Raw genomic sequence first — 16135 nt, forward strand, 5'->3', positions numbered from 1 at the left:
ACCTCCGTCTTTGCACTATGTTCTTTATTCTTTATTTGTTGCTATGTGCGGGTAGGATTGTTGTCTGATTAATAATTTACATCACTACATGAGCTCAGTTTCCTCAAGTGTGCCATGCCAATAGTTTATAAGATTGTTCTAACTGAAATTCTTCTTCTCTATTTATGGGAAGAGAAATACAGTACTGCAGCACCTATATGGTCTTGAGCCCAGTACTGAAAACAAGACATACACCACAGTAACATCAAGTTTAATCTGCAATGAACGCCCTGTACTTGCCATGTTTCATAGAAGGTCCTTGGGGGAAATAATGACTAGTAAAGCTAACTGTAAAGTAGTGTGGTTAATAAACTCGCAGTACAACCATAAGCCAAACACAGATTTCTCCATGTACTGCATGTACTATATTTTTTTTTCAAAAAATTTGTGAACGCAGATTGCTGAGTAAATTTGCTGACAAAGTTGAGATATTGTGTCTAGCAGTAGCTGCAGTTGGTAGTGCTTCTAATTTGTGTTGTTGGTACGTTGTATTGATTTGCAGAGACCACTGACTGAAGATATTGTTGTTGATGTCGCCAATGCCCATCAGTCTTGGCTTCTAAGTGCCTTGTGTGTCACATATGTCGGCCTTTCTGTCAGTTGTGGTGTATCTATGTCAGATGCCTAAAGGTTCTTTCACAGCCCCAGCACAAGTCCAGGACGAATGATTGGTCCTAAGAGACAGGTGGGTTTAAGAGGTTTTGAAGAACCAGTAATGAAGTGGTCCTGTCAGGGCCCAGTAATAAAGAACTGGTTGATGGATTTAATCAGATTTACCCCCAAACCATCAACTTGGTCGAGCACACAAAGTGCTCAGACATGTACAACTGTGAAGAACCACTTTATCAACACAAGGTAATGCCACACATGAACAAGTAGGTTATTTTGTATTTTATATTACGTTATACCCAAAGCAAGTACAAATACAGTTTAAAGAGTAGCTGCATACTGTTTATTTAATGACAGAAAAGCATTGTTGTAATGTTGTAGTTTATGCTTTGCCTCACCATACATAAAAATCTCCAAAAGAATCCTGTTAGAGTGTCACATAGTGTGATCCTGCATAGTTTATGTTCTCCATGGATCCATAATGTTTGCAGCTCTATAGCTAAAAGCCATGCCTCTGACAGACAATCATAATAAAAAAGAACCTGCCACTGCCAACAGCCTGCTAATGTACGGTGGTGTTAAATGTGTGATGTGTAAGGTGCCCCTTTTTAAAGACCTGGGACCAATTCCCATTATCTGTCCCCATCTACTAAAAGTTGATGAAGCTTTGCAATGTTTTGTTGTGTACTTCAAATTATTATTGAACCACAACCGGCATTCAACATAGATGATATCTGTCCATGGTTGAATTTACCACTTTATGTTCATTATGAAAATAAATCTCAGTTATACTAGTCTGTCACCTTATGCAGTTACACAAAAGTTATTTATATTATAATTACTCATAACTTTTAATTTTTATTTTTTTTGTTTGTAAAACGAATAATGACAGAAAATCCAATAAAAAGGTCAAAGTAAGGTAATGCCACACAGCCCTGAATGTTTACCTTCCACACATTGTCAAAGCCAACGAGTGTAGGTATAATGCAGACTCCTGTTCCTAGTTACTAAGATTTGTGCATGGTGTGCTGGGTGAGAAATGATAATTGAATGTGATTTTTCTTATACATAATTATATTGCTGTGTGAAGACTTAACAAGATGTGTGCTGTAATCAAGTGACCCTGAATCTATCCATAAAATCATTGTCATCGTCATTCCGGACTCATCGTCATCTTCATTGTCTTTGCACCAGTGGTCTTAAAAGACTCATCTCAACGATTAACATGAGCAGGGTGACATTCCCTATAAAAGATTTATTTTCAGTGTATGGTATTTTTTACTGCACAGTATTTGCAATGAAGAAAAGGTAGTGAAAGTACAGCAGCCAGTATGTATGAGGTTATCATTCAATATCTGCTTCTATATAGACAAAAGCTTCATTTTATTCAGCATGAAACCTTTGGGCCAGTTTGATTATTGCTTTTAGGCCTATAGAATATTCAAGTTTCTTAAAATTAAGGCAAGTGTTTTTCCAAGTGGTGGTGCAACTGGCAGAAAGTCAGTGCCAACCAAAAATGTAATTATATCAGAAACCAGGCAACCCAGTGTGCAGATGTCAAAGGGGTAAACTAAATATTCTGCATAACTTCAATTTAGAGATATGTGCTTGTCTGCCATTACTTATGATACAAGTATCCTCTCTAACACATTTTGTTCTTGGCTTAAGGATGAAGGCACATGCCTGACATGTGCCAGGCCATAATGGCTACTCTTGTTGTACAGAAGGCTTTGAGAAATTGCTGGCATGGTTTATTCTTCCTTTAATACATTTCCCTTGTAGTTATAGTAGCATCAGCTGCGTGCATTTTAATCATGACCATCATAAGTTTACAGGAAAATCCAAGAACCTTTGGTTTTCTTAAATAAGTGGTGAATTAGTTCTCACCACTTATGCAATGTGCTTGATAAGGAACGCTTTATATGTGTGGTTAAAAATTCTCCTTTTCAACGATAAAACAGCCAGGCCAGCTGTTGAATAGGGTAATAGTGGAAGGAAGTGTTGGAAGTACCATACAGGAACACTGTAAGCAACTTAGGTGGAAGAGTGGGGTTGTCTGTTGATTGCAGGTTTGGTTGTCCGATCCCAGACGTCTCCTGTTTGTGTGTCATGCGTCTTTGAGCAGGGCGTTTAACTAGTGTATTAGTCATAGTGATATTCTGTCTGTAATGTCCACATTATTTGCCCTGTATTGTTTCTGTTGTTTTATTCAGCTGTAGCAGTAGTGTCTGTGCTCCACTTACTAACAAATCCCAAAGCTGAAGTAACTACCTCTGCTGCAGAGCTTTAGGGTGGGCAGGTTTTTTCACCTGATTCTGTTTGTGATATCAGTGATGGAATTGACTTCATGAGTGGCATATAGGATATTGAGGGTTGGTGGAAAGTCAATGTAAGTCAAAGTAAAGTCAATACAGCCATAATTCACTGAGTGAGGACGATTAAACATTTACTTGTTATGTGTAAAATTGAATCACAGGCATATCCCATATTAGGCATTTTCATGTGGAAACCTACTGAAGAAGTATGATGGGGTGGGTGGAGACATTCATATGATGACATCCAGGAAGATGCATTCTTTCAGATAGAGCAGTCTTTCTTTGGTGAAGCTGGACAAAGCAGAAAACTGCATTTAAATGCCTTGTTTTGAGAAGTTAGGAGGAAAAATTACAGAGTCAGGATTTCCCCCAGTGCTTGCACTTACAATAAGATACAGACAGGGGAGATGGGTTTTTAAGCGTGTTCACTGCTGTCTTCATAGTGGAGAGAGGTAAGCCCAACACCTTGCACCATAAAGGCAGTCAAATGTATAAAGAGAAAATTGTTAGATGGCAAAAGCATAGCTTATTTTGCTATTGAGTAGTTCTTGGTGACTAGTGGAGGGATGGAGAGCAGTGTGATGTTTTCTCTAAAGGGAGTCTTACTTGTCATTTGTGTATACTATACATTTTCACTATCACATTTCACTCACTAAGCATTTCTCTCTCTTCTCCAGTCCTGTCCTCTATATAATGTGGGCCAATATTTTTATCAGGTTGGATAATTGCCCGACCTTTAGAGTAAAAGAATAGCAATTATTGTAATGAATTTACATTCACAAAAAAGGGGAACACATTATCTGTATATGGGTAATTGCATGTCAAATATGTATATGTGTGTGTATGTATTTTCCGGTGGCTTGATTTTGACTTCAAAGGACCTTGGAAGTACACCGTGCCATTGGACTTAGTATTTAATCAGATTTACTGCCAACATTATTAATAACTGTGGTAGAAAGAGGCTAAAGGGGAAAATGAAGGAGAGGAGGAAAAGGTGCTGACAGAGAGCTGTATAATAAGGTTTTGTACCTTAGATGTACTCTCTCTCCCCCTTTCTTTCTCTCTCTCTCTCTCTCTCTCTCTCTCTCTCTCTCTCTCTCTCCCTCCATGTAGTGAGAATGTTTTGACTCTATCTTTATTAATTATCCACATCTACATTTGAGATACATGCTACGTGTATGCATGACAAAACACTCTGTCTGAGTTTCAGAACAGGTAGTTGCATAAAGTGTCGTATTTATCTCTGGTGTTTTTTGCGAGTGTTTTAGTACATGCAAAAAGGCAATACATATAAACAGAAAAAAAGATTGCAAGTGGTCTCCGCCTTGTTGATGGCACCCCAACCTTGAAATTGCAGCCTAAACAAGAATTAAGGCTTGAGCGTTAAGACTGCAGACAGTCTAAGCTATGTTGGAAAAAGCCCATGACCACTCATTGATATTCAGAGGCTCTATGAGTGAGAGCTGTAAACAACCAGAAAGCCCTGGAATTGGCACTCAAGGCGTGTTGCAGGGGACACACACACACGCGCGCGCGCGCACACAGTGTCTCTGCTTTCTTAACAATGCTAGACATTCACATGTATTCAGACTCTTTTAGAACACCCTCACCAACGCACGCACGCACGCACACACACACACACACACACACACACACACACACACACACACACACACACACACACACACAAACAAACTATAGCCCCCACCATACTCCCTCTCTCTCTGTCTCTCTCTCTCTCCCTTGTTCTTCTTTGCTCCCCCTCTCCAGGTCTGCACTACATCAGCAGCAGCTGGAGAGTGCAGCATAGCATTTCAGAGCAGAGCTGAGGAGGGCAGGGCAGGCAGAGTGGCCCCTGTGTGGGCCATCCGGTGGAGAGAGGGAATCTGCCCGCTAACGTTGAGCATTTCTCTTCTCTCTCTCTCTTATCTCTAGAGCTGCAAGCAGAGAAACAGCCAAGCTCCTCCTCCCCTGCCACCCAGGAACTGATGACAAGGCTGGGCTTTTTACTGGGAGAAGGGATCCCTGGTACGGCACGCATACCTATGGACGACAAGAATGAAAAGAAGGTATTTCATTTTCTCCCTTCCCTCCAACTCCCTCCTTCTTCCAACAGCAGCTGCTGCCACTGCTGTAGCACACAGATAGAGAGATAAAGGAGAGAGGGAAAAGCATGAGAGGAGGAGGGAGTTGTTAGAGTGTAACAGAGGAATGGATTTTTTTTGTTGCAGCTTGATTATTTTTTATGAGGATCTAGGAGGGACCTGTGGGAATAATTTTTATGGCACAACAAACAACGGTAACTGTCAAACTGTTTTGTTTGAGATGTTAAGATGATCTAAAGAAAGTAACTACGCTATTTAAAATTGGCTTGAGGTGGTTTTATTTCAGTGCAAGCGCTCCAGTGTGGTGTGTTAGTCTCCCAGTAACTTGAGTGCTATTCCAGGGGCTCTTGAGTATGTAACAAGAGTGTCTGAGCCCGGGTCCAGAAATAGAGTTATGTTAGGTCTGAGACTCAGTTTGTTTGGCTCTACTAATTAAGCTTGTCAGTGTGAAGAGCAGAGCAGAGATACACTTGCCTCATTCATCTCGTGTCTTGGACACATTTGACCACATTGAACCGGTAATCCTAGGAATAAGAAAGAGGCTTACAAAGTATTTTATGAATCATGTTCATAATTCACATGTCAAAAGAGGAGACAGGCAGTATGGAGGTGTAATAGTTTTTACTTTGTGTTTGTTTGTGTGCATGTAAGTCTGTGTTTTCAGAGCTCAGGTGGGGAGGAGCACATTATTGTCATCTGCCAGCAATTCTCTTTTCCTCCATACTGCTGTTTTACAACATGTCTTTAGCTAAGCATGTTGTTTTTAGATCTGCCTTAGAGTAATTTATTAAATCATTACGCTGTTTGGGTCTTACTTAATAGGTGGCATAAGCTCTGAGCTGCCGCCTCAGGCTGCAAGTTGCCGAGGAAAAGCTACCGGCATAAAAAGAGGTTGGATTTACAAATAGGAAATGTTAGGTAGTTAATACTAGCATTCCACAAGTTGTTAATGATGCTGTCAGCCATGCAGCATCCCTCCTATTCTGCTGTTCAAATTCTTCCAGCATGCCATTGTACAAAACATGTAGACCTTTTGACAGGAACAGTCAGTACATGTTGAATGAGAGGTTAGTCCTACTTCTCTCTCAAACTGACTAAGAATTGGTGCAGCTTGCTATTTTGTTCGATTGGGTTGAACATGATGAGATTTATTCCTGAAAAGAGGCAAATATATCTCTTCTTCTTTTCAATCAAGTTAAAGTGATGTAAGTTGATTTAGTTAATTTAATTTGACCTGGGATTCTAACAGTAGATTATATTTAGGGTATTTTATATGGAAACAGGTAGGTACTGATAAAATGTACAAGCATTCCTCAGATTTGACCAAGTTCCCCAAAAAAATGGCTTGTGGAAGCTAATTATGGACATTTTTGTTCTGTGCTTATTTGTCTGGAAGGTTAGTTTTTTGTCTGCTAAAGAAATTTCCCCTTGGTGGAAAAATAAAGTTTGTTGAATTTGGACTTGTGAATTGAGTAGGTTTATGAAGGAATTGGTTCAAAACTTACTGAGTGATAATCAGCCTCGGGCTCTGTGGTGTGTTAGTGTTTGAAGGCTTTGGTTATTCTTACACTGGGAGAAGAATGACCTCCTTGAGCTAAAGTACATTGTTTAGAATCAGAATACAGTTGAAGAAAGATGGGGAAACAGGACAAACCTGCTTTAATTTGGATTTCTATGGTTGTCAGTAAGCTCAAACAAAGATTCAGTTGCCGTATGGTTGTCTGACAGGCTTGTTGACATGAGAAAGGTATCTATTGTTTCACAACAAAGTTGAGAGCTCTTCCCTTGTGAAGCTCCTCAGGCTCATTTATGTTCCTCCAGATATGTGACTGTGTAATTGTCAAGCCCTGCTCCATTTACAGTGCTTATGCCCTTCGGATTATGTGTCATGCTCAAATGTGAAAGGCTTGTTTATTTGTGAGGGAATCTTTTGCATTGCTTTCACATGATCCAGGTCAAATAGGCCGTGAACTTTGTTTAAATCATTTTTTTAAAAATTCTATCCATTTTACTTCCAAATACAGATGGAAAATAATTTTTGTTGTATTTATTACTGCTCATGCTGAAAAAATTTGAACATGTTGCCAGCTGATAGTTTATATTGAGTTGACTTAATACTTAATTGACATATTTGATTAGTAGAGCACTTTCTTGGTGTACCTTAAAGCTTTTCTCTATCTCCCTTTTCCCCAGTGCTTTGTGACTAGCCAGGGTATCAGCCCCTGCTCTACACTGACCAGCAGCACGGCATCTCCCTGCACTGACAGCCCATGTTCCACGCTCAACAGCACAACCAGCCGCCCCCCTCTCAGCCGCTCCAGCCCCTGTGGGACCATCACCAGCCCCAGCTCCACACTTGAGAGCAAGGACAGTGGGATCATAGGTGAGAAATTACCAACTCCTTCATTGTACCTAAATAGCAACTGGTGGTACCCATGTTTTATTTAAACTGGCTTTGGCCAAACATTTTTGAGGAAGCAAATGCATTCAGCATGTTGTTTTTTTTTCTGGCCTCAAGGTTACATGCAATGCATTTTTGTGAGTGAAACTGAATGTAAACATATCTTTGTTTTCAAGAAAACTCCACACGCTTTAAGCATAGCTGCTTACAGCTGCCTGGTGGAAATATTTTAAGCAAAACTAAACCATTCATTAATGGTTGACATCTGAACTCACATAACTTAAACCAAATTATAGAATGTCTGTCCAAAAACTAGCTTCAAACTGACTTCACTGCAGTTAAAACCACCTGTGGTGCCTTTGCCAAAATATTCGGTAACCATGCTAGGAATGCCAGTGATGAGCCAAGTCAGCTGCAGATCCACTGGGAAACCAGGCACAGTGAATCAATAGCTTAGTTAGGAGTCGTAGTGCCCGAACTCAGAGCAATGACACAAATCTCCAGCCTCTCATGTACTACAGCAAGCTTACCAGTGGCTGCATCAGTTGCTAGGTTTGATTAAATAGGTAAAGACAAAGGCTCTGCTGATCTCTCAGTAACCATTTTTTTTTCTTATTGGCATTTATTCTGAATAATACAACGTCAGCACAGATTCCTCAGTGCACACGTGCTTTACTTTTATCGCTCATCACAGTGTTTCCCATGAAGCTCTTCTATTTTGAATTGGTAATCTGAGAATTGTTAACTCATGTTTAATTTGTGATTTGGACCACAGATTCTCACCTGCATGGTGCCAGTCATTCATCATTCTGTTAAACCTACTGGGACTGAATAGCATTTGTGTCAGATTGCATTCATCTTCTACCATGTGTCACTTATTGGGTCTGTGTGGAGCTGTTCCGGTATGACTGATCATTGGGGTGACAGGTACCACAGTTTGACATTCTACTGTAGTGAGAGCACTGTAAGGCATCTGGGGATTTACACAAGCCGAAAGGAAGATGACGTCTATTCATGTATTAATCCGTCTGCCATTTCTATTCAAAAAGCCTCCATGGCTATAAAATGTTAGGATTTCTTTCTGAAAATGGGGTTTTAATGTTTGTAATGAGGATACAATATCAAATTGTAACTGTATGATCCTGCAGTTATTCTCAGATGAACTAGAATTATTTCTGAAGGAACTGTTGTTATTTAGGCAACTCACTGACATGATCTGCAGTTCTGCAGTAGAAAAAAATGCATGCTTAAGCCAGATATAACACAACAATTTGGATTTCCAATTCTGCAGAGTTGACATAACTGCTTACCAAGAGTCAGTCATTCTGTCCCCCCAGAGCAATATCATCGCTCGCTGCTAGATAATTTATGGAAGCTGTGATATTGTATCTTCCAGAATGAAGCATTGACAGGCTGCCACCCAGGTTGAAACATACAGTCACATAGTATGTGATGTAGTCCATTTCATTGTAAAGCTACTTTGCTTGTGTCAAATCAAAAGTGGTCTACAATATCCCACCTACCCGCCTTAATAAGACGGTGCAGGCATGGAAAAGAACAAAGCTATGTCCACAAGTCAGATTCCAGCCTGTGATTAATGCTCCCTGTTCTTTGAAGTTTGACTCTGACTCTAAATTCAAAAGCACATTAATTTGGCTTTGTATTAAAAGCCTGCTTGGTGGAATTGGGGAGACTTTGCAATGTCTTAACATTTACAAAACATCTCCCTGACAAGTTTCTGCATGAGGTTCCTTTGGGAGGACCCATAACAGGCCTATAGCAATGACCATGACCAGCTCTTCATATGGTAAACAGACAAGTTAGCCGCGGATTTAAATAAATAATGATATATTTTTTATATATTATTTGCCAAGGGCTATAGTTCAACCTAATAAGCAATCACTGAAACCTCTTCTAGTGCTTTGCTGAGAGCAGAGCCAGACATGACTGCTGTCATGACTGACTTCATATTTGCCCAGATAAATAGCATAGTAGTGACAAGGTCCAGGATATGTTATATTAATATTAGTGATGATGCAACATGTTGCAGCATTATGAAATCCAAATTCGTAATGTGTGATGCAAACACAGCCGGCTTGGTAGTCACTTCCAGTCCTCTGACTGTGCTGATGTTTCTCTATCCAGCTGCCTCTCTTTGTGTAGCCTCCACTCAGCTTTTGTGATTGTGTTAGAGGGCTGGGTCGGCTTGTGAGAGGATTAAAGGATTTGTTCTCATGTAACTAAAAACACCTGTCTAAAGTTAAAAATGACTAAAAACAAAAGAAATTAGAGGAGTCTGTGCTTAGGAAAAAAATTCTACAAATATATACACCCATGTCTTTCCAGTTTTCATTAGTGTAAGCAAGTTGTCACTGTAAATAAAAAGCAGGAGGTGAACAGTGTTGATAAGCGCAATGAGGAAAATCAGGGAATTATTCCAAGTTAAAAGTTAATTTACAGCTCGATATCTCACCAGAGATAGAAAAATGTTCACAGCACAAAAAGAACATTACTCTCATATTTCTCACCTCTTTCCCATGTCGTCACCTGCTCTCATTCCCTTCTCTGTTTTCTCCTCACAGCCACCATCACTAGTTCTTCAGAGAATGATGACCGCAGCGGCTCCAGCCTGGAGTGGAGTAAGGATGGCAGCCTGAGAGGCAGCGGGCGCCATGGCTTGGCACAGAGTGTGCGGGCTGACACGTGCTCTCCTGTGGCTGAAGAAGACTCCAATAGTGCCACAGCAACACCAGCCGACACCCCATCCAGGACAGACCAGCAGCAACAGCAGTCCAACACATCAGCAAGGGCATCAGGGCCACCACAGCCTTCAAGTCACTCACCTGAGGGACCTATTCCATACCCGCCACAGACATCTTCTTCCCTCATGATGCCGAGGCCAAATTCTGTAGCAGGTTTGAGCCCTTGGTTTTTGAGCTTTTGACATCTGGATGTCTTCTGTGCAGAGGAGGGAAAGGAATGGATCTGTATACCTTTCTTCAATGACTCTGTGCTTTGATGTAGCATTACGTAAAACGTTTTACTTCGTGTAGCCTAGTAACCTTTGTTCTTTTGCCAGGAAAACTGGGACTCTGTGTTTCGGTGTCTCACTGCATTATATTGGTCAGATCAAAATTATGACGCTATGATATGACGTGTGCCTAAGGCTTACAAGTGGCTTGTTATTTCAAGTCCAAGCGGGTGACGAAGACAGGAAAAAAACGTGTAGATGTAGAGGCAATGGGAAGTTAGTGTTTTTCAGAAGACAGGTTGGGCTTTTCAAAGAGGAGCAGGCTATCAGAGCAGAAGTTGGGGATTAGGCAGCTGTTGCATGTTGTGCCTCAGTCCAGCCTGCCATGTCGGACATAAGCAAAAGCCGCTGTCTGGCTGATCTGTTCTGCATTCCTGCCCTGGAACCTCCATGTTATGGCTCAGCTTGCCATATCCACACAGCTGTCACAGTTGTTGATATTCCTCGCACCCCCTCACCCCGCCTCTACCTTTTCCATTCCCATGTCTCCATCACACTGCCTCCCTCTGTTTTTGCTGTTCCTAAGCCATAAGTATCTTCCTTTAAATCTTAAAATGTTGCAAGGATGTCCAAAGGTGAGTTGAGACCTAGTTGAATAGTGGCTATAGTTGAACTAGTTACTAGAAGGAATATCTTCAGTTGTGTTATACCTTTAGTATTGACTAAGGACAGATTTGAACGTGTAAGTCAACTTTGATCACCAGCAATGGGGAATCGGCTCCCCTTATGATCACATGTTAGTTATCTTAGTCGATACCCAGGGGACCATACTGCATATGCTTGCTATTACGTTGGCTAGACTAATAGAAACATATTTGATTGTTAAAGCTGTTGCAGTCTTTAAAAGGGATGGAAAAAACACTCTACTAGGGAAGGTGAAGACTGTATGGAGGGGTGGGAACTGCGGACAGTAGAAAATAAAATAAACAGATAAGTTTATGGAGAAGATGAACCGAATTGCATTGTACTTGCAGACAGTTCCACTGGTGAGGTGAAATGACAGGGAAATTAAGACAGCCGAGGCAGGGTGTGCGGAACTGGAGGAAAGACCAAGACAAGGGGCCATCTTCGTCTCAAAGCCCTTATAGTTTGTAATGAGGAGCCCACTTAACTGATGGTAGCAAAACAAATAGTACATGGTTGGTGTATAGCCTGGTCTCAAACATAGAATACATATCATAGCATATGTATGTATTTCATACACTCTGCACTGCATTTTCACAACATTTTGATAGTGTTTGTAGAGCTGATCTGTGCCCACATTGTTAACATAAAGTTGTACAAGTCGTTATGCTGAACATGCCTGTTTATCGACTATTCTGTTGTTCCATAAGTCCATACCCTTGTACATCTCATTATTTTCCCGTGACATAAACCTGACAAGCGCAGACACACATTCGCTCATAAAGCTAACAGACCAGGAAATATTTGACTATTTATGCGTGTTGGTTTGCGTGTGAGGACCAGTGTGCTCGTCTGTGTGTGTGCTCCAGGAATTTATGGGCTGATGTCATAGTTATGCAGCGTTGCCCTCTAAGGACCTGTGGAAATCACACCTCAGATTTTACGTCGTGTGAAAAAGCGCTGGGAGAGGACATCAACGACATTGTGAGACAACTTCATTTATGGCCCAAACCAAACTATGTTGGTGTCACAGTGTACCAGGGACAGTGCTTCTGTTCTGTTGATACTCAAGTAAATTGCGTTACGTATATAAAAATAATGATTCTAAAGAAGCAGTTACTGAAGCAGGAAAGACCTAAATGGATGAAATGCTATTGTGCAAAGCAAACAAAAATGTATTCATCATTAGTGCACTCACTGTGTGTGCCGGAACCTCAGTGACTAGTCTTCTTTGTCTGGCTTTGCACACCAGCATATAGGATAACGAGGTGTTTGCTGTGAATTTGCCAATTTGTCCTTGACATCAAACAAGGACATGGAGATCCAACATGAAATTAAAACTAATGGCTGGATATTATTTGCTACAATATACTGATGCAGAACTTGAGATAAAAATAAGATGGGTATGAAAGTGAAGCCTGACATCTGGTCATGAGCTCTTAGAAGTGTCCAAAAGAGAGAGATTGCAGGTAAAAACCACTAAAATGAATCTGAAATCTGATGAAAGGAGCTCTGAGTAGAACCGCTGCTTCTTGAAGCTGAAAGGAGGAAGTTAAGGTTGTTTGATCATCTCTGGAGGTGTCCAGGAGGCATCAACTGGGAGGTGCCCCTGGGGCAGAGATACTGGGGATTATAGCCACCTTGACCCTGACATGTCTGGGTGTTTCGGAATACAGCAAAAGTCTGCAAGCAGTATGATTTCACCCATCTAAATGAAACACTGGACTGTCCTTTTATCAGTTGACTCAGGATTGGAATATTGAGGAAACTACAACAGACAGTTAAGAATGACGTTGCAGAGAGTTGCAGCACAAAGGCCAAATTTTCTTAAAGATAAACTGGATTTTGTCCATCTGTCTAATGCCAATCAACCGGTGGATAGCTGGGCCTCTAGAATGTTAGCTATGTATGAAGAAAGACTGTTGGCATATTACCGAGAAGTTTCATTTGCACTGCCTTGGTGAACACACACACACCCTCACACTGTGGTTAGCTTCTCCCTGGGCTGCAGTGGGAACTCAAGCAACATTATGTGGCGCCTGCATGCACTATGGCAAGTTACACAAATGTTGGCACACACCACCTGTCAAAGCAGACAGGGCTGAATTCAGATGCCTCTTTAGGCGCAGTTTGTAATTGTATCATTAGCTGGTAGCCTAAGGAGATATCTTGGCCACCATTCTTCATAGAAAATATTTTCTGCCGTTATCTTGTAAGGCAGCTTTAAAGAGTTGTCACAACAGCAACCCCAGCAGGCATCACAGATATTTATCATCCATTATATATCAAATATACCCTGTTTTTAAAGGTCATAGCTGATCTCATGTAAGGGCTTTGTGGGATACGTAGAGAGCCTCAGAGGAATGTGAATGGCTTTTTTTCCAGGGCTTCTTTGTGTTTTCAGGGAACCTCAATGGGAAAAATCTTTTACTTGCTTACTCTGTAAACATGATAGAGCAATGCAGGTCTTTTTCTAAAGCCCAGTATTAAAAGTCTGCCAAGAGAGCTCCCAAGTAACAAAATTTTTTTGCTAATGTCTTAACGGATTGATTAAGTTTGGTTCATGATGTCTGCTTCATTGATTTCTGATTCAAGATCAAATCTTGTTTCTTTTCGGTATGGTGTAAAATTATCAATCACAATTCTATTCAGTAACAACAGTACAGTTACCGTATCAATTCTACAATAATGCAAGTCAGATTAGGGGGAAAATTTGCAACAGAATAACTAAAAAATCTGAGACGAGACACAAAATTGTCAATTGTTTTGCCAAATATTTTGAGAAATTGGTAAAATGGTGTCAAACCGAAAGACAATGTTTAAACGGGAATAGATCGAACATTGTTTTTGTGCTGAAAATTTGAATGAAGCAAAATAATTCCTCACATTTTAAAATGTGACTTGATTGTCGTGTCAGTAGTGTTGCCCTCACATTTCAGTCTCAGCAGTAGTAATAAGCAGCAACTCTCTGGTTTCGTTACTGTTTCTTGCAATCTAGCATTTTAGAATGTGAAAAATAAATCTCGCACTTGATGGCATGTTGGATGTAGCCTGTAAGGTCTTTTCTTAAAGTGCCTGGTCAGCACATCAACAATACTAACCTCAAAGTCAAATGACTTATATAAACACATAGTTTAACAAAATTTCACTCCATCCTTACTCCTCTTTATACTTAGGTAATAACAATTCTATTTTTGAGTCATTCAAGTTAAGCTTTTTAAAAAGGCTTACAGAGTCAAAGGGCTGTATTAGTTCTGGCCACTGGAATTCCATGATTTTGAAATCTTAGCTTGAGCTGCTTGTGGTACTCAGACAGAGAGACTGAGTTAGGGTCACTGTGGCTGAGGAATGGTGCTACAGTACCTCTGTGCTGTTTAGCTATCAGCAAAGCTTTGTGGTCTGAGCCATGGTTTTACAGTACACACTCATTGTTTGTGTGTACTCCAAAGTCTTCTGTTCTACTGGCAAACTCTGGGATACTTTCACCAGTGATAATGGATCCATGATCATTTGTTAGACTCTGTCCTCACCTAAGTCTCTGGACTGTTGACAAGCCAATTCTAGGATTTTTTGTTTCACTACCAAAACTTTGGAAACCATTGACAAGGTAAGGTTCAAGTACAGCTCACATCTGCGTTTTATTATGAAGACCTGGTCCATGTGAACACAATCTGTGACTCAGAGATGTTTGCAAAGGTTCAAAGGACAGTAATTTTCTGAAATTACAAAATCATGTCTCTCAAAGTGGTGCAGTACTGGTGCACAAAGACGTTGTGGCTTTTTAAATTTGATATGCTCTAGTCTCTCTGTAGTTGTGGAGCAGGAATGCATGATGTAACTGTTTTAGTTGAAATGCTCTAAGTTTATGTCTTTTCTGGTAGTTTTTGAGACTGTATTGTATGCTGTAATTTTTGTGGCCTGTTTGAAGACATGCCTGTATGTTGTCAGTGTTTTATGATGTCTTCAGGTAGCCATGGAATTCACTTTGTCCCCTGGCTTTTTGTAGACATTGATCTGTTAAGACCAGAGATTGAGAAGAAAGCATTAAGAAAACAGATAACCCACTTATATCCTTCGGTTCTCTGAAAAGGTCACAGTCACACCTTTTAAAACGTTCATTTTCAGAGAATTGTTGGTGATGCATTTTCACAGCAAGAGCAAAACAAAAACCATTGAAGAGATCAATCTGCTTGAGTTTTGAAGAGCCATCTAAAATTCTGCTCAGTGGTACTCCATTGACAGACCAGAACTTGCCAAATGCCCAATCTCAAAGGGACAGAGTGTTAGCTAACTACTTTCTGCCACAACAGAGCCATTTGTCTAAGTTTGATTAACAGCACCCCACTAGTGAGAATTATGTAATAGTTCTTTAGGAACTATGCAACTGTTATGGCAGCATAAATATCCTAATGTTCCAGGTCTCCTGTGTTTCAAATTGTGCATGGAGTTCCTGTGTAGAAAATATACATTAAGGCTGCTCTCTTTATTGTGCTTCTAACCTTGTATAGTGCAGACAATAGTTTGTTTATAATTGTATGCTTTTTATCAAAAAAAGCAACGAAATTTACTAAAATTGTAGAGAATTAGATGTTCCTGGCAGTATGATTTGTAATTACTTTTCTGATGACTTCTTATGTTGTGGCATCACAGCTGATCAAATTTGTCCAGTTGTTTGGTTCATGACCAAATACTTATAAAACTGATGACATTCCTATCAGCCTCAGCTGTACTTTGTTGTTAGCACTAATTAGGAGATGTCAGGCAGGCTAACATGCTAAACTAAGATGGTGAACTTGGTCAACATTATCTGCTAATTTTTAGCATGTTAACATGCTCACAATTAGAAACTAGACTCTTTTTCTTTTTCTATTTCTTTGGAATTCTTTTATCAAACCGAAGTAGCAAGCTGCTTGTATGATTTATTCATATTTGATTTGATTTTTAATCAGACTTTGCCAACAACAGTTGTGGGTCTGTGGGCTGTCTGTACACTGACTTCAGTCTGGAGGCA

At 40.3% G+C, this 16135-nt stretch overlaps 1 protein-coding gene across 2 annotated transcripts in view; it reads left to right on the forward strand.

Annotated features, from left to right (window-relative positions):
• The window catches only part of tanc1b (tetratricopeptide repeat, ankyrin repeat and coiled-coil containing 1b), a 99203-nt gene that overhangs the window by 47966 nt on the left and 35102 nt on the right, over nucleotides 1-16135 (forward strand). For both annotated transcript variants that reach the window (XM_040147848.1, XM_040147849.1), the window contains exons 5-7: nucleotides 4899-5032; nucleotides 7262-7451; nucleotides 10052-10384. In XM_040147848.1, the coding sequence (XP_040003782.1) occupies nucleotides 4899-5032; nucleotides 7262-7451; nucleotides 10052-10384 (657 nt within the window). The remainder of the gene's footprint in view (nucleotides 1-4898; nucleotides 5033-7261; nucleotides 7452-10051; nucleotides 10385-16135) is intronic.

The sequence above is a fragment of the Xiphias gladius genome, chromosome 16 (assembly GCF_016859285.1).
Source record: "Xiphias gladius isolate SHS-SW01 ecotype Sanya breed wild chromosome 16, ASM1685928v1, whole genome shotgun sequence".
In the NCBI taxonomy this organism is placed as follows: Eukaryota; Metazoa; Chordata; class Actinopteri; order Istiophoriformes; family Xiphiidae; genus Xiphias; species Xiphias gladius.